General features: G+C 40.7%; 1 protein-coding gene across 1 annotated transcript; it reads left to right on the forward strand.

The window, feature by feature from the left end:
* Positions 1-299: 299 nt before the first annotated feature.
* On the forward strand, positions 300-18,514 carry GPR37 (G protein-coupled receptor 37). Its single transcript, XM_081147145.1, has 2 exons — positions 300-1,408; positions 17,166-18,514. The coding sequence occupies exons 1-2, from the start codon at positions 377-379 to the stop codon at positions 17,982-17,984; spliced, it is 1,851 nt and encodes a 616-aa protein (XP_081003271.1). The 5' UTR covers positions 300-376; the 3' UTR covers positions 17,985-18,514.
* Positions 18,515-18,964: the final 450 nt, after the last annotated feature.

Raw genomic sequence — 18,964 nt, forward strand, 5'->3', positions numbered from 1 at the left:
AAGGCAGTCACCCGAGGCAGGGCGAGCGTGGCGCTCCGTCCCGGCGTCTCCCAGTCGCAACAGTCATCAGCAGTCAGGTGTTGCTTGCAACTTTTCAAGGTCAGCCACCGGGAGCAGAGAGTCCCTCTCTGAGCCTTGGGGATACGCGGCGCTCGGGGTGGATTTGGCTGAGAAATGCACCGGACGCCAGACCCGCGAGGATTGTAGCGCCGGAGGGTTGTGACCCCAAGACCCATCCCCCAACCTCCCGTAATCTCCCGTCCCTCGCTGTCCCGGCGGGGCTGTGTGACATGTGTCCAACTCGCGGCAGCAACTTAGGCAGCAGGTGTCGGTCCTAAACGGGAGCCGCAGCTGCCGGGTGCACCCTCGCCGAGCCATGCGGGGCTGGGGCGCGCTTCTCACCCGCACCTCGCGGTTGCTGCTCCTGCTCCTGCTCCTGCTCCAGGCTTTTGCCGCTTCGGCTCTCGGGTCCGCCCCTGCGCCCGGGAACGAAACTTGTCTGGGGGAAAGCTGCTCACCTCCAGGGAACCAGCGTCACAGCAGGGACGCTTGGGGACCGGGTAATTCTGCAGGAGACCTTCTGCTAACCCGCGCGCCACGGGAGGGGGAGCGGGGAGCAGCCGCGCGCGTGGCGCCCTCGTGGGACCTCCCGGCGGCCCGGAGCGGTGACCCAGGTGCGGGCAGAGGGGCGGAGGCGTCGGCGCCGGAGCCCCCGGGACCTCCAGCCAGACCACCGGGCGCCTGGAGGTGGAAAGGTGCCCGGGATCAGGAGCCCCCTGGAACTCTGGGGGGAGGGAACCCCACGGCCCTCCAACTCTTCCTTCAGACCTCAGAGGGAAAGGAGAAGGGTCCGAGAGGCGCTGGCATTTTGGGGCACAGCCAGAAGCCGAGTGTGAGGACGCAACCCGGAGCCGGCGACCTTTACTACTGGCCGAGGAGAGCCGGGAAACACCAGGGCTCCCGCCGCGACCCTCCACCCGACGCGGCCAGTGGCCCATCTGGGCGCGAAGGGCGGATGATCGCGCCCCCCGGCAGGGCGCTGGCCCAGAATGCGTCCTCAGACGAAGGGGTCCACGAACGCGGGGACCCCCGCCGGGGAAACAGCACGAGCCGGCGCCTGCGACTGAAGAACCCCTTCTACCCGCTGACCCAGGAGTCGTACGGAGCCTACGCGGTCATGTGTCTGTCGGTGGTGATCTTCGGAACCGGCATCATTGGCAACCTGGCGGTGATGTGCATCGTGTGTCACAACTACTACATGCGGAGCATCTCCAACTCCCTCTTGGCCAACCTGGCCTTCTGGGACTTTCTTATCATCTTCTTCTGCCTTCCACTCGTCATCTTTCACGAGCTGACCAAGAAGTGGCTGCTGGAAGACTTCTCCTGCAAGATCGTGCCCTACATCGAGGTAATGCCTTCCAGGGGGTCTCGAGCTACTGGCTTTGCCCATTTCTGGATTTTATAGCATCAGAACTGCCGCTCCAGGTACCTACCTGGCTGTTGTACCCCTTTGAACCCCTTCGCTTTTTCTCTGAGCCCCTCCTTCCTCTCTCTTGCCAATTACCTACCTATCTACCTATCTACCTGTCTGTCTTCTATCATCTGTGGAGAGGGGTAGCTTTGTTCACTCACCTTCAAACTCATCTGCTCCCAGATTGTGCAATAATTATGATCTCATAATGCGTAGAATTATTTAGATTTTAATTTATCTCTCTGGATATAGTGTCACATATATTTCGGATTTGGCACCTAGCAGAGATTCTAGAGTTAATAAATGGCCAGTGCATGGTTGTCATGATCAGAACCCAGCAAGGAAAAAACCTGTATCGTCTGTCTACTAGACTTCCAGGCTCCAACATGATTTCCCCCCCAAGAAGATTATTGCATTTTCTCTCAAATATCAAAATATTTGGAGTAATATTTTATTTAACAAAGGAAATCTGCCTTTCTTTGTTTGTCGGTTGGCCTCATGATATATTAATAACCTCCTAAATTAGTTTAAGTGTCTTTGGCTATCTGCCATGATGTCCCATCTAAATTCTCATGTCATTTCTTGTTTCTTTCTGTTTCCTTCTCAATTTCTCAACAGTTTTATTTATTTTGTATGAATGAGCTTAAGCAAAAATAACACTTTGGTCATCATGGAACAGAATTTATTTCATATTCTCGAAGTATATCATATATGTTTGCCATTTGTGAGGGTATAAAGGATTGGCTATTTTAAGGGATTTCTAAGACTAGAAAATTTCTTAAGAAGAGAGGCATATAATAGGTTGTAAACTTTGGAAACAACAATCTTTCTGCATAAAATTTGACTGTTTCATCCTACAGCTAGTGTCCTGCACTATTATTATGGCAGTTGGAATTTGCTCTTTAAATGGCCTCTCTTTAAACACCAGCTCTTGGAAGGAGCCCAAGTGCTTTGTTGCCAGTTGTGTTTTTAGCCAGCTGGCCCTTGATTTTCTCCATTCATACTGCTCGTTTCATTTATGGAAGCAGAAGAAGGGAAACTGTAAATATTCCAGAGCCCCTGATCCTGTCTGGCACCAGGGCCAGTGACACCATGTTCAACATTGCTCCAGGGCCTAAAGCTAGGGGATAAGTAAACAGAAACAGTACCTATTTAGAAGGGCCAAGGCAAGAGACAGTAAATAAGACCCTCTGCTATCCTGGCAGGGATCAGATGCAGAATCATTCCATGCTTGCTAAATCAGCTGTTGTTACTTTACCAGGATCTAGGATTTCTCTTGTTGCCAAGCTCCAAGTAGCTCTGAAATATCTAATTTAGTTGGTAGACAATTCAATTTTGAATTGCAGAGGAGGTAGTTGAATTTATGTTAGAGAATATCTGTCTTCCAATTGCCTTTTCAAGGTCAATTTCAATGTAAAATTTCTTTTTTGTTTGAATAATGCAGAAGAAATTGACATATCTAAAGAAGAGACAAAAGTAAACTATGAAGTGAACAGAGAGTTACCCCAATAAGAGAGGCATGTATTGAGTTGTCTTAAGTGTGTCGGACATGTTTATCATTAGAGGAAAAAACAATAAAGAAGACAGAAAAAATGATACTGGGGAAAGAAAAAAAACTTACCAAAGTTCTTGAAAAAACTTTCAAAGAAAAGAATCCCATCCAAATTCAGGAAAAAAAATATAAAAATTTTGGTGAGTTTAATTAGACCTATGAGTTGTGAGTGGTGGTATTTATTATGTATGGGTTTTAATTTTTGTTTTAATTCTAAGGAGTTTTAAAAAATGTATATTGTGCTTTCATTTGTATTTCATCTTCCAATTTAATGATCCGCTCCTTAAGAATATTTTGTTTTTACCTCTTCTCTTATGGCTATAAGATCATGGTGATATTTTGCTCTCTGTATTTTTTCCCTTCTTTGTAGACCTACTTTGTTTTTAAATTTATTGGTACCAGGCTTTGTTTTCCCTAGAGAAGCAAAGGTTTGGGAAAAAAGATTCACTCATTTTTTTTCTTGAAAAATTAGACTATAATTTATGTTTTGGCTGTTAAACTAATGAATGAAAGTTTTAATCTTTAATCTAAAATGTAGAATATGTTTCTACATTCCTACCTTAATCTTATTCTTCTGAAATAATTTATTTTACTTTTATTTTTAAATTTTTTAAATACATCATTATTAATTTTAGAGAGAGGAAAGGAGAGGGAGAGAGAGAGAGAAAGATCAATGATGAGCGTGTCACTGATCAGCTGCCTCTTGCACACCCCCTACTGGGGATCGAGCCCGCAGCCCGGGCATGTGCCCTGACTGGGAATCCAACCGCAACCTCCTGGATCGTAGGTTGATGCTCAACTGCTGAGCCATGCCCACTGAGCTGAAATAATTTTATAATGTTTTATCATGCTTTATGAAAATAATTAGTGGACAGTACTAACAGCTTCATAATTCCTGAGTATGACCATAAGAAGTATAGTCCAAATCTCAAAATAAAGCATTTCTGCCTCCAGGAAGCACTGTTATTTTCACAGAAATCACAGGTTTATTTATTGGCTGTTCTATGTCAGGTTCCCCCCCAAACAGGCCCTAATGTGGATATTTGCTTGCAGGAAGTTTATTGGGGTATGCGCTCAGGTTCAACACCTAGTAGGGAATGAAGCGTGCAGGACTGGGCAGAAGGAGAAGGTGAACTGTGATGCAGATGCCACAAAGACCTGCAAAGGGGTCCTTTGCTGGGGTGGCCCTGCAAAGATATTCTGAATTGAGGCATGAGGGACCACACTTTATACCCCCTAATGGACCAGTCATTGGATGCAGGTGACTTGAGCTGAGTGGATCTCTTTGGTCAAGGGCAGTTTCTAGAGAGGGGTGCAGTTAAAAGCCATCCACCACCAATAGTAGCAGTGGTTGGGAGAATCAGCACTTCATTTCTGAAAGGACTTTTGTGGGGTGGCAGTCTGGGTGGGGAACCACAGTCTCCACTACAGTAGCTTTTGAATTATCATGTTAAATTAGAATCGAAGGCATTGAATCCAACCACTTGATGTTGATGTTTACTTATTAGACAAACATCTATAAGGCAAAAGGGGTTCATTTAGTATATTCTTTTTACTTTTGTTCCTTGGCATCTTTAAAAAATGGACAGGAATAAAATAAGCATAAATTGGTATATGAAAGTGCATATATCTTTTCAAATTGGTGCTTTTGTTTTCTTTAATTTCCCAGAAGTGAAATTGCTAGATTATATGGTAGTTCTATTTTGAAATTTTTGAGGAACCTCCACACTGTTTTTCCATAGTAACCACAATTCATTTTTATTGATCTTTACAGATCTCTTTTGCCTTCTTTTCCTTTCTTATCACAGTTCTTTTCTTTTCTACAACCTAAGTATTAGCATAATATTAAGGAAGTAGTGAAATTCTGGGGAGAGTTGTGTTTGTATAGAAAAATAGTAGACATTTCTTCAGCAGAAATTATAGATCTTTGCAATGTGCATTCAACTCTTCTATTTATTTCACTTTGTTGACATAAGGTTTGAGGAGAGCACCAGCTTCCAGGATCTATCAGTAGAAAGGGAATTTTATCATATTTAATATTGCTTTGAGTGGAAATATACTGGGAGGGAAATGTAGTTGATAACTTCTTCCTTTATTTTTTTGTTAATCCTAGAGGATATTTTTTCCATTAATTTTTTTAGAGAGAGTGGAAGGGAAGCGGGAGGTGGGAGGGGGGAGAGAGAGAGAGAGAGAGAGAGAGAGAGAAACATTGGTGTGAGAGAGAGACATCGATTGGTTGCCTCCTGCATGCACCCCAGCTGGGGCCAGGGATTGAGTGCAACCCAGGTTCACGCCCTTTGGTGCGTGGGCCAACTCTCTAACTACTGAGCATGCTGGCCAGGGCTACCTTTTCCCTCTTTATTCCAGGATTATGACTCCTTTGTGGCCTGGTGATAAGTCCCATAAGGACCAAAGGCAGATGGAGTGGTATGAAAGGGAGAGAAGAGAATCTGTGTGGATGGTAGCCATCCTAACATATACATTATTTTAAACTGGTTTCTGACATAGTCATCAGACAAAAACTATACTCACAGCAAGAGTTGTATGTGGGGAGAGAGAGAGAGGGATATATATATATATATATATATAAATGTGTGAAAGTTTCCTATCACACCGTCTAACAAATGGTTAAAGCCAAACATATTTATATATATATATAAATATAATCAAACTCTAGATATAGATAGATATAGAGTTTGATTATATTTATAGATACATATCTATATCTATATAATCTATATCTATATATCTATACCTATATAATCTATATCTATATCTATCATCTATATATATCTAATCATCTATATCTATATCTCTATATCATCTATATCTATATCATCATCTCTATCTCTATATCTCTATCCATCTCTGTCTCTGTCTCTATCTCTATCTATTTCTATCTCTCTATCATCTATCTATATCATCTATATCTATATCTATATCTATATATATCTATATCTATATCTATATCTATATCATCTATATCATCTATATCATCTATATCATCTATATCATCTATATCATCTATATCATCTATATCATCTATATCTATATCTATATCTATATCTATATCTATATCTATATCTATATCTATATCTATATCTATATCTATCTATATCATCATCTATATCTATATCATCTATATCTATATATCTCTATCTCTATCTCTATCATCACCTATAATCTATATCATCTATCTATCATCTATATCATCTATATATCTGTATGTCATCTATATCTATATATGTCATCATCTATCTATCCATGTTCTCTCTCTCTAGAGAGAGAGAGAGGTAGAGAGAGAGATGGAATGGAGGTCTGGGTGAGGATTACAGAAGAAGAACGGCAGAAGAGTTTCCTATCACACCATCTAACAAATGGTTAAAGCCAAACATTCAGGCATTGAATGTGGCAACTGAAACAGCTCTCTGCTCATTACTTGATGGAAGCCAATCAGAGTCGATATATCATCTGATCCAGATCCACTGCTAAATATTTATTTGTTTGGACCTTAATTGGAGGTTTTCAATACTATAGACTCCTTCTTAGTTTAAAGAAGTCACACCTTCATGGCATATGGTAGGGCAGAAGATATCAGATAGTTCTAAGATAACTCCAGCTCTAACTGTACTTTTTTTACTGTAGTGGGATACAGGTTTCTGCATGAGGGTGGAAAATGAATAAAGGAAATGCATTTCACCGAGGCCTCTGGACTAGGAATGATCTGTGAAAGGTCTAGAATCTCTTGTAATGAAAAGAGCCAGATTCTCCAGTGGTTTTAGAAATACTGGTTTTAAACTGAAAGAAGCAAATGGCCCTTTCATTGCCTTAGATTGTAGTTAGCACTGATGGGAAGAAAGGAAGGTTCTGGAAGCTGAAGATGATAGTACCACACAGGTATGAAATTCTGCACAGGTTTCCCTAGAATCCCAACATTCAAGCAATAGCACATTTATCTTGGCAGATGGTAAATTTGCTTGAGTGGTGGATTAGCCATTAGGTATTCTAATGGACTTTTAAGTGGAAACATGCAGTTTTATGAGCAATTTGAAAGTTACTACTAATATTCTCAGGGAAAAGAGACACTGTGTGAGAATGGTGCTTAAAAAATATTTAATGACTTCTCATTAATCCCTTTATAATTATTTTCTGCATACCCATACGAGTGAAAATATTTAGCTGATAACTCCTGTAGAAAGGAAAAAAGTTATAGAGTGTGCTCTTATATATAATTCCATTCATGAACAGTGTATGGTGAAGTTTACTGAATTTGGGTTCCATATAAGAAATAAAAGCTTTATGATATTCAAGTGTGAAATTCAAATAATTTTTTAAACTATTGATTGTAGTAAAAATGTCATACTTTTATACAGCTTGTCAATGAGGTATAAACAGGAACACAGTTTTTCTTTACTTCCCTCCTAGAAACATTAGTTGGCATTCAGCTTTTAAGGATTATATATAGAACAGCAGTACCCAATAACTGATTAAAGAACAGTTTGAATAATTCATTTTCTACCATCTTTTTCCATATGTGTCATCATCCATTCACTTATTTACTATACATTCATTCATCAAACATTTATTGGGCTTGTTTTTTTTCTATGATAGACGCTATGTTAGCAGGGGAATAGCTGAAAAAGGGCCCAGAAATGAATAACATAGATGAGTTACCGCTGTTAACATTATGGGATAGGAAAATGATGTTTTACCGTGTGATAAACACTATAATAAAGTTTTAAACAAGGTACTACAGAAGCTCAGGAATGGCCCTGGAATGGGCCAGTCACAACTGTACTTGGTTATGATCAAAGATAGAAAAATTCAAGTGAAAACTGCTTCCTCTAATTCTTTTTGAATAATTTTTTATTACAGTTCATCTTCATAAATGCCATACAGCCTAAATCTGTGGTGAAAAGTTACATGTGTGAAAATCTTTTAATTCTTGCATTCTTATTTTCTCAACCTTTCCTGGGATGGGAGACCTATAAGAATAATTGGCAAAATAATTTAGTCGATAACAACAGTCTTAGAAATTTTGTTTAGAAAACAGAATTATTCTAAATATCCTTAAATATTTAATTATTATTTAGAATATAATGTGTGAGATCACCATCCCTGCTTTGGAATTATTAATCCTTATTAACCATAAGGACATTAATGAAATCGAATTTTTAAATTTTATTTAAATGACTGCTTATGTAGCAATGAATTAACAGGATGCTAAATTGAGTCCCTTCCTTCTGAAAATTTCAGTGGTGTACCTATTATTTAACTTGATCTTAGAGAACCTAGGAAGAGAGACTGACTAGGGAGGTACTTCAGACCCTATCATTGAGTGAAGGGAAGGGAAGCATGGAGAATGCTTTTCCAAGAACTGGATTAATCTCTCAAGCACACAGTCAGAGTGAGGAGTTGCCTTGAGTTCCTGAGAGCTGTCAAGGTATCTGCAAACAAATCAAATATGTCTCCAGAAGCAAAATAGACCTGAGTTTATACGTCTACCCAAGGTGGGGTAGGTGTGGGTCTACCTTGTCCTTTGCCTTTACAGTGCCTGCACCTTGATAGAATGTTTACACCTTTAATAGCTCTTCCTATGTGCTGGAAACTAGATTTAACAATGTGACATTGGATGCACAGGGACCTGTTTGGGATGTGGACTGTGGGGAGATGGATGGATAGGCTGCTATGCAGTGAGATTTGTCTCTGTCACTACACTTCTGCTCCCATCCCCAGGGTTCCTCCTGTCATTTTACTCCCTAAGAACTGACCTGCCAACGTCCCATAATTAACTCAACCTTATTGCCAAGACTAACGCTTAAGTATCCTAATTAGAATGGTGTTCTTTGTGCCAGGAGAGATGATCTCATCTAAAATGTCAAGGTGGGGCGGAGAAAGGGATTGCGGCAACCTCAAACGCGGGGTCTTTCCAAATGGAAAGACAGGGATAGAGACTTTCCATTAAACACAGGATATAATCAGTACCGGGCTTATTCTTGAGACAGAATATTTTTGGTTTGTGAATTTATGACAGCTTTCAGTGTTACTTGTCAGCACATGCGAGTGGTTCAGAGCATTAATGAGGCCAAGGTCACTGATTCCATCTCTGCCTGGAGTGTGTCATTTCATTACGCCTATGGCTGTTCCTAGGGCCACCACTTTCAGCCCCTCATCATCCTCTACCTTCTGCCTTTCCTCCTACCCTTACTGCCTCCTCCTTGGGTCAGATCGCTCCCGTGTAGGGAAAGCATCCTGTTAATCAATTCACCACCCAAGATGTGAGATTTAGAGATATCTGCCTTTTATAAGAGGTTTGAATGAGAATGAATACTGCTTCCTTAACAGGCTACCAAGAAAATTTATAGGGAAATTTTATCTTACAATATAGCTTTTCAATGTCATTCTAATCATGATGACCCAAGCACAAATGGAAGAGGCCAACTCTAATTTTGTTTTCAGTGTAGGTTCACAATCATGCAAATCAATGCCATTAGGCACAGGGAAAATAAGTGAACATTTGCTACTATTTTTTAGAAACTCATCAGAACCCCAAGGTAAATAACTGAAATTCTAGGTAACTTGAAGATTGATTAGAAACATCCTAATAATACCAAGCTTTGAAAACTGGAGTGTGGGTTGGGGGAAATATTATGTTTTGAAATGAATTTCTAATTATTGAGAATGATTATGGAATGCATAGCTCCCTTCAGACCTGCTGTTTCCAATAGATGGCTTTTCCATTTTAGGACAAATGATGTTAATCTTGCCTCATTTGCATTTTTATACTGAGCATTGACATATTTAAAATTAAATTATAACATTTTACACAAGTTGTAGTAAAATAGTTTTCTTAACTACAAAAGAAATATACTGTGTTACAAAAGTCAGAAGTCGCAATGGGTAGGAAAGCTTGGGTCAAGGTGGGGATGATATATTCGCTTTTCAATAGTCTCAATTGTTTTTAAAATAATTAGGAGATCTTACCAGGCATAAGCAAGAGAGAGGAAGGTGGAGAATAAGACGGTAATGATGGTTGATGCCTTCAAAATATTTTTTCCCCGTGACATTGAGAATCACATATAGATGAAATAGGCCAGGCACAATTGAAATAAAGGGACATGTATGATATGTGGGTGTATCAGATTAAATCTCAGTGACACTGATAAAGGGAAGGAGCTTCTGTTTGTGGAAGTGTGGCCATGAAGAGCTCTATTTCATTTCAGAGGGGTGTGCAGGCTGGGAGGGGTGAGGCATGTCGCTCTTACTGTTTTGATTGGGAAACACTGGTGGAAGTGTGTCACTCGCTGCACTTATTTAAATGAGGTATAGTATCATGATGTGCATGCACTCTGAAATGAAGACCTTTGGATAAAGGCCATCTCATTCATAGCTATCTGCTAAACAGTGGCTCTGATAAACACGCTGTCCCCACTGGTGCTCAAAGAAGGGTCTCTTCCTGGGGAGGTTGCCTTAAAGTGCTCTAAGGAACAGGGTTATGGAAAATGCAAGAGGAAGCCATTTAGAGTTTTCAAAGGAAAACCCTACCCTGTGCTCCTCCTGCTTTTTTCCTGACTGATTGTTAGGCCTGTAACCACAGACTCATAATAGATAATCATTCATGGCCCAAATGAATGGGTTTTCTTAACAATAATGCCCTTGTTTGGAGAGTTACTTGTAAACAAAGGACAGCACAGAAACAGATGCACTTCAACGTCTTTTTTAGGTAAAATATGTTAGGCTAGAGTACAGTTGTCATGACTTTGGTTAGAAATTCCCTAGTTTACAAAAATCGGTGTTTTCCAGTGGCTTTGTTGTACTTAAAGCATGTAGATTCAGTTTTACACAAAAGAAGTTTTGCTTAGAAGTGCATTGGTTCGTTTTCCCCCATTAGGGTTATCACTGACTTGTATGAGAAGGTTTAGTAAAGGTCGTCTTTACTTGGTTAAGAGTCGGACCTCATGTGATCTGTTTTGTCTGTTTCACAGCTTCCTCTCATTCATAATACTTCTTTCTTTTTTAAATATTTTTTACTCCTCGCCTGAGGACATGCTTTTACTGATTTTAGAGAGATAAGAAGGGAGAGGGGGAGAGAGAGAGAAACATTGATGTGACAGAGACACATAAAGCCATTGCCTCCCGCAGGCACCCCTACTTGGGATCGAACCCACAACCTGGGTGTGTCCTCACTGGAAATCGAACCCATGACCCTTCAGAACACTGGACGATGCTCCAACCAGCTGAGCCACACCAGCGAGGGCCACGATGCTTCCTTACGTGTCTGCAGTGAGCTTCTGAGATATGGAGCAATAGCTAACACCAGATCTTCAGAGATGACTGTTTTTTATAAAGTATCCATATGCTCTTTCTTCGTATCATTTTGAATGAATGGGAATTTAATGTAGTACAGAGTGAGTGTGGTGGCCCAGGATCTCCCACGACGTGAAGCTTGTCTTGCATTAGGAGCTTCACGAGTGGGAAGGACATTTGGCACAGGAGCTGCTGCTTTTCCACCCGAGTGCGGACTGGGTGGGGGAAGGGGTTTGCTGTTGTGACTGGGATGCAAAGAACAGCAGAACACTGCTGTTTGAAAGGAAGATTTTAGAGTTGTTTATTTGGATTCTCTTGCTTCTGTATTTTGATACCAATCCCCTCAAAATGCTCAATATCTTATTTTCCCACTAGTTAAAATTTTCTACTTCTAGCTTTCCTCTGATGTTGAGTCTCAAAATTAATAGCCTTGTCTATTAAAAGTGTTTACAGTTCTGCCTTTGTGGATGTTAATTATTCCTCCCATTGCAGTTTAATTAATAAGAGATTGCATCTTACTCATTTTATCTCTCAGGATGTTGCTTCAAAGAACTAACCATCTAAGCTAATGCTCAACAGCTTTACCCCCAAGAGCATATTTCATAGTGATATTGAATTTTAGCAATCAGATATGGTCATTAAATGCAGAAGATCCAGCAGTCATGATACAGTTTTATAATTACATATAATTGCACCATTCATCTTGGTAGAATTTCTAATGAGCTGTATGTAAACAAATATATTTTAAAATTGTGATAGAAATCTTTCCATGTTACCCCCAACATTTAGCAATTTTAATTACATGGATACATTTCATATCTGAGTAAGCAGGAATTAGCCTATCATCCATTATCCAGATGCTTTTTATCAATTAATGTCTGAGGTATGCAGTTAATTCTTTACAGATGTTTAAAGCTTTCTGTAAATGATTTGGGGAAGTACTGAGCCGGGACTTTGTACCTTTCTGGTTCTCTCACATCATAAAATTGAGTGCATACGTGAATTTATGGAAAAATGTCTGAAGTAAAAACACTGCAGGCGGTGATAGCTGGAGGGAGCAGATATCTAGGCCCGCGTTGGGCTGCTGTTGCTGTGGCAACTGCCTTGTAAGCTCTGCCTGCATTGGGGCCGCATTTTCCTTGGAGGCTCCTTTGACAACTCTCTCTGTAGCTCTTGTGACCTTCCTGGACAGCTCCCCCTCCTTCAGCTGGATCTCGATGGCAGAGAATACTATCAGGGAGAAGTCCAGTTTGAAAACAGGATGCTGGATTCAGGAGCTTCCTGAAATCAGTCTATGAAAATTGGGCAGGTTCCCTCAACCCATGAGTCATCAAGAGGGTTCCAGATCAGACATGTCTGAGGTTCTGACTCAGGGCTAAAGCTTCTGGGAATATAGCTGAAGAACTAAGCATCTTCAAATAAAATAAAGTGAGGAAGAGTTGCTGAGTGAAAAGTTGGAGCGCACGTAAATCTTGCTTAAAATTTGTCCCGGCTTTTGTTATCCTGTGAGATGAAATATACAGAACCTAGGGAACCCTGTTTTGCTTTTGGAAGCAGTGAACATCTTCTAATTAAGAGTGAATGCATAGCACAGCTTATCATATCTAAGGAGTGGCAATCTAACACACACATCTTACTACATGTCCACCCACATCCATTTGCTATTACTTCTCAAGAAATGCTTTGCAACTGACTTGTGGTTATGTATGCAGATGTTAGCTAGCTCTTGTGATGACTGGTCCAGGTTTTAAATCTCTAGATTTAAAGTTAAAGACATTAATTGGGGAGAAGATGCTATCCCTGGTGTGTTCTGTGTAAGTAATGATAGAAAACTACCAAGAAAATAGATGTTTTGAGACTCTAAGAGAGACTATCCTTTTAATAGAGATGTTATTCATAATTTAGGAAGAGTGCACAGCATCAACCTTGTAGCTTTGTATTTGGGGACTGACTCAGGATATAGAGTGACAGCGAAACATGCACAAAGATTTGCCTTAGTGAAGCCTGCACTGAAAGCCTTGCTGAGGATTTGTGTATATTTGATAATTTGAGAATTTTTTATTTTGTTTTACATTCTTATAGAAAAATGAATCAAAATATTTCAAAAACTAAAATATAAAGTTTCAAAAATCTCTAAAATAGAATATGTACTGTAATTTCCACATAATACCCTTTGATGTAGACTTTCAGAAAATGCCAAGTCCTTCTCAGATTTCCATTCAAAGTGTGGCAATTACTGATGTTAAAAGAATATAATTTGGTCAGAAGACAGTTGCACAGTGTGGACCTCAATGTTAAAAATTATTTTGAGCTTACAGCATAGATGCAAAATAAATTTCCATCAAGGTGAACAACTTATTAATTTGAGAGTTAATTTTTAAAACATGAATGTAAATATGATTCTTTTTAAATTAGTTATATCAGATTGATCTTTCTTATATTGTTTATGGAATACTTTCTGATGATTTTGCTCCATAGGAATTGTGGTTATAAACTCAATCATGACCTCTTATTCTGCACTGACCTAGACTGTTGTTAGTCATATTCTCTCTTCATTTTTGCTTCTCACACAGTTAACCCCCTCATTATATCTCATTTTCAAGCTGTCTCCACTAATAGGAGAATAGTCAGGGCGTAGATACAATGTCCTTATTTTCCATGTGAGAAGTAGTAGACACTAATATGTAGCATGTAAGAAGAGGAGAGACGATTTGATGTTGGAACACTCGGAATCCATAAGGCTTGCTGGCTGCTGGAGCTCCAGGAGGAGACCATGACTTCTTTTGCCCAAGTTCTGTATCAGATTGGAATCCAGGCTCCCTTCTGGAGCAAGGACTTCCATCACCAAAACTGAGGTTATCTGGAAGTCATGGATGATTTTTCTCCATTTGGAGCAAGAGAGGTGAGGAGACCCCACAAAGATTTCCTGCTGAGCAAGTGACTGCGTGGGCAGATGCAGAAAGTGTTTGGGAAAGAGCTAAATTATTTGAATCTGTGTCAGGGAAAGTTTGATTTGTTAGTTCACATGCCTGATGACATAATCCTGCAGATCTCTTCTTAATTTGGATGACATTGGGCAGCTATCAAAAACCTGCAAATAATTCCCAAAGGTGTGTAACAGTGAAGAATTCTGGGAGCAGTTTAGAACTTTACAGGAGAGAAATGCTTATGCTACAAAGAAGTTAGGGATCACTATTTACAGGAAGCTGCTAGCTTTCCACCAAGATGTAGCCCAACAGAAGATCACACAGAGAAGGCAATTTTTCTAAACTTTACTGGCTACAAAATAAAATAAAAAATAAGGATTTAAACTGAACTTTCATATAACAGTTACTACAATTAGACCTTGCCTGTAGCTGAGACTGGGTAGAAGCAATTATCTGATAGATTTAAGTTGGATAATTTGTTTAAGAAAAAAACCTCTTGACTGTGAATATTGTTCTGACAATTAACTTATTTTCTCTCAATAAAAACCCCACAAAACTACACAAGGCAGGTTGCCATCATTCTGGGGAGATTGACAGCTTGAATACAGTACATAAACAACTCATGTTTTGAGTGCTAAAATTGTTATAACAAATGGTGTTCCTTTTGTTGACATGATCCTTTTGAGTTCTAAAAATTAGACACTTATATCATACATATATATATAGTTATATATATAGTTCCTGTCCCTTGGCCAAGGCATGGCCTATAGCTGTGCTTCTTACACATTTCCACTAGCAGAGGGAAATGCATCTGCCCAGGTGACTGGGTGCAGCCCAAAGCATCCCATCCATGTAGGGAGTTTTCTTTTAGTCTCCTGTTTTCTCTTAATACTTATGAACATTTTACCTTCCACTCATTGTCCTTGTTTAAATATAAAATAATGACCACATTTATTAATATTAATCACTCCCACTTCACCCAAAATGGTTGAATAAATTTGCTGCTCCCAGATGGTAACTGTGGGAACCAGCTTCCCCCATCTGGGTTGACTGTGAGGGAAAAACTGGTTCTTATTTCTTTCTATATCCCCCATATCTAGCAGAGTGCTCGGCATAGGGTCCTTATCAATAAATGTGTGCTTGTGTTGAATGCACGCCTCTGCACCCTATTAGAGTGTACGTAGGATACTCAATAAATATTTTATAGATTATTGAATGATAGTATGTTTACATTAGGAACATGCATTTATATTCCTGGAAAGGCCTCAGTGTGAAAAAAATATGTGTTTTTGGTTCTTAATCTTTAACTCGATTTATTGAGCTATCTGGACCATATGTTGTAAGAGCAGTTCCTCTTTGAATACAGTGCTCAGCATCAGAGGTTTTGGATCGGAAGTTTTCCTGTGGCTGGAGTACTTAGACATTCTATCTGGTTCCTTTTTGCATATTTTCATGGTTATTTTTTATGTCTCCTATTTTCTTTGATGTTCTCTCATTATCTCATATTCCTTTAAATTTGACGAGTATATTTATTTCATGATAACTGTACTTATATCTTTTTTCGTAACCTGTTTCGTCTGGCACATTAACTCATGGTGATGGATTGTTTTTGCATACTGTGATTTTATTATTTATTTTTTAATATGTTTTTATTGATTTGAGAGAAGAAGGGAGGGGGAGAAAGAGAGGGGAAAAAATCATTGATGTAAAAGAGAAACATCCATCGGTTGTCTCCCATATGCACTGCGACTGGGAATCAAACTGCAACCTGAGTATGTGCCCTGACCAGGAGTCACACTGGTGACCTTTCTGTGCATGGGACGATGCTCAACCAACTGAGCCACTTAGGCCAGGGGCATAGTGTAGTTTTTAAATTGTGAATCATGTTCCCTGGACTTTTATCTGTGCAATTTCTTTGAGGCCTGGTTTTAAAGTGCCTTCTTTGTGTTCATTGTGTGTCACCTGGGACAATTTTAAATTGCATTGTGGGTTTCTCAGAGCCACATAGAAGGTGTGACTTCTGGCTCCAGCCCACTGTAAATTCAGGCTCCTGGTTGGGATTTGCCCTTCCCCTTCAACTCCCCAACTCACCCAGATCCTGACCCTAAAATCCAGATAAGTTTCTCCACTATCTCTCTTCACTGATTTTTTTCTTTTTATACCCAGGAAAATGTCACTATTTGGGGCTTTCCGAAATCATACGGGATCTTCACCTACAGATCTTGGCCTCGCTTTCAGTGGCCACAGCTTTGTTTCCTACCTGTGTACATGGGCACCTGGTCACATCCTCCTAGCTAAAACTGACTTGGAAATCTCATCAGCACTGGCAGATGCCCCGAGGGCAAATGTGCAGCATGGGGTGGGAGTGGGGTGACCTCTGGCGAATTTCCCTTTCTTGTTTTCCATAGGTATATGCAAAAAGAATATTAAAATACTTTCATTGGCATTTAGGAGAAATTGGAAGAGATCTGCACTCATCTAGTGTATTGGAAAGAGTGGCTCTTGAATGTCTGCTGTGTGAGGCATGCTGCTGAGCCTCACACGGGAAAACCTGGCCCTCCTTTCACTGGTGAAAAGGCCAGGCTCCTCCTCTAGGTGGCCTGGCCGCAGGCGTTTTCATGGGGACTGAAATTCTTGGGGCCTCTGTGCTCTTATCTATAATAAAACAGTATCGGACTAAACGCCCTTTATGGATCCTTTCAGCTCTAAAATTTTTTGCCCCATGACCCTGGACCATTGCATTGTTTTTTCTTTCTTATTTTCAATCTTACAATGATTGGGCTGAAGTCAGGGCCCCAGTCCCCATGCCTCATTACTCCCGGAAGCTGCTCTCTGTCGGTCTGGTGTTTTGACGTTTTTCAGCTCTCCCCACAGGTGACATCACGCGTCTTCTGTGTTCCTCCCACAGGTCGCCTCTCTTGGAGTCACGACCTTCACCTTATGCGCGCTGTGCATAGACCGCTTCCGGGCCGCCACCAACGTGCAGATGTACTATGAGATGATCGAGAACTGCTCTTCCACGACCGCCAAGCTGGCGGTCATATGGGTGGGCGCCCTCCTGCTGGCGCTTCCAGAAGTCGTGCTGCGCCAGCTGAGCAAGGACGACCTGGGCTTCGGTGGCCGCGCGCCGGCCGAGCGCTGCGTCATCAAGATCTCCCCGGACCTGCCCGACACCGTCTACGTGCTGGCGCTCACCTACGACAGCGCCAGGCTCTGGTGGTACTTCGGCTGCTACTTCTGCCTGCCCACGCTTTTCACCATCACCTGCTCCTTGGTGACTGCGCGGAAAATCCGCAAAGCGGAGCGAGCGTGCACGCGGGGCAATAAGCGGCAGATCCACCTGGAGAGCCAGATGAACTGCACGGTGGTGGCGCTCACCATCTTATACGGATTTTGCACCATTCCCGAAAATATCTGCAACATCGTTACAGCCTACATGGCCACGGGCGTGTCCCAGCAGACCATGGACCTCCTTCATATCATCAGCCAGTTCCTGCTGTTCTTCAAGTCCTGCGTGACCCCGGTCATCCTGTTCTGCCTGTGCAAACCCTTCAGCCGGGCCTTCATGGAGTGCTGCTGCTGCTGCTGCGACGAGTGCGCCCAGAAGTCCTCCACGGCGACCAGCGATGACAACGACAACGAGTACACCACGGAGCTGGAACTCTCGCCCTTCAGCACCATCCGCCGGGAAATGTCCACCTTTGCCTCCGTTGGCACGCACTGCTGAAGGGCGCTCGGGCCGGGCAGCTTTTTGTTTGTTTGATTTTCATACCCTGTGAAAGTTTTTACTTCCTATTTTTCCTTACGGAGAAATAAATGCAAAAAAAGAAGAAAAAAAAAGAAAAAGAGAGAGGATTAACTACTGTAAAACTGACTCTGCAAATTAATATTGCGCTTTGAAAAAAATGTTTATATTTAGTTATTTAATAAGTACGAGGAGGCCAATAGTTTTAGATCCTTTTATCCGGTATGGTGCTAATATTTTATTTGGAAAAAGTTATTGCACCTTAATTAATTACTAATTTTCTTTCTTTCCAAAGTATAATCACTGTACGTTGACCACAGCCACGTGATTTTGTAGGTTATATTATGTTTGAGTTGTGATTGAAAGTGTATTGTATATAGTATCATGAGATGATTTTAGATGATAAGAAACATTCACAAAGTAGCACCAAATAAATGACACTTTATTCTTTAATGCCATTGTCAATCTACTTTTAACCGATTTTTAATAAATCTCTTAATTGCCTTAAACACACAATTACTGGTTCTATGCACAATTTAAAATTGGCCTTATTGTTTTATAATTTTACTTTCCTTTAAGGCAGGTAACCACTGGGTTATAAAGCCTTAATACAGTAGTGCTATTTTATGTGCATGACTCACAAAACTGTATCGTATTTTTAATATTTAGATACAGGTGTAAAATTACTTCCAAATATTTATAAAATATGAATAAACAGACAGCAGAGTAGGAAAGAAAACTATCTCTTTTTTTAAAAAAAACTTACCTTTGAACTAGCATGTGGAGATACAGGTTTTCCTATGAGGAGTAATGGGGAGAATTAAAGACTAAAATACAATGCACTTGTCACCTGCTGTCTGCTGAACACTGACCTGTGCAGCGCTGCGAATCTTACGTGAAGCACCCTGAATTCTAAGCTTCTCCTTTTAGACAGTGAACTTGATTAAATCTGTGTGATTTAA

The sequence above is a fragment of the Miniopterus schreibersii genome, assembly GCF_964146895.1.
Source record: "Miniopterus schreibersii genome assembly, chromosome: 9".
Lineage (NCBI taxonomy): Eukaryota > Metazoa > Chordata > Mammalia > Chiroptera > Miniopteridae > Miniopterus > Miniopterus schreibersii.

Excerpts from the sequence above, each read along its gene's own strand:
- GPR37 (XM_081147145.1), top strand. The coding sequence starts at position 377 with ATGCGGGGCTGGGGCGCGCTTCTCACCCGCACCTCGCGGTTGCTGCTC. Across the intron at positions 1,409-17,165 it reads AGATCGTGCCCTACATCGAG|GTCGCCTCTCTTGGAGTCAC; the intron begins GTAATGCCTTCC and ends TTCCTCCCACAG.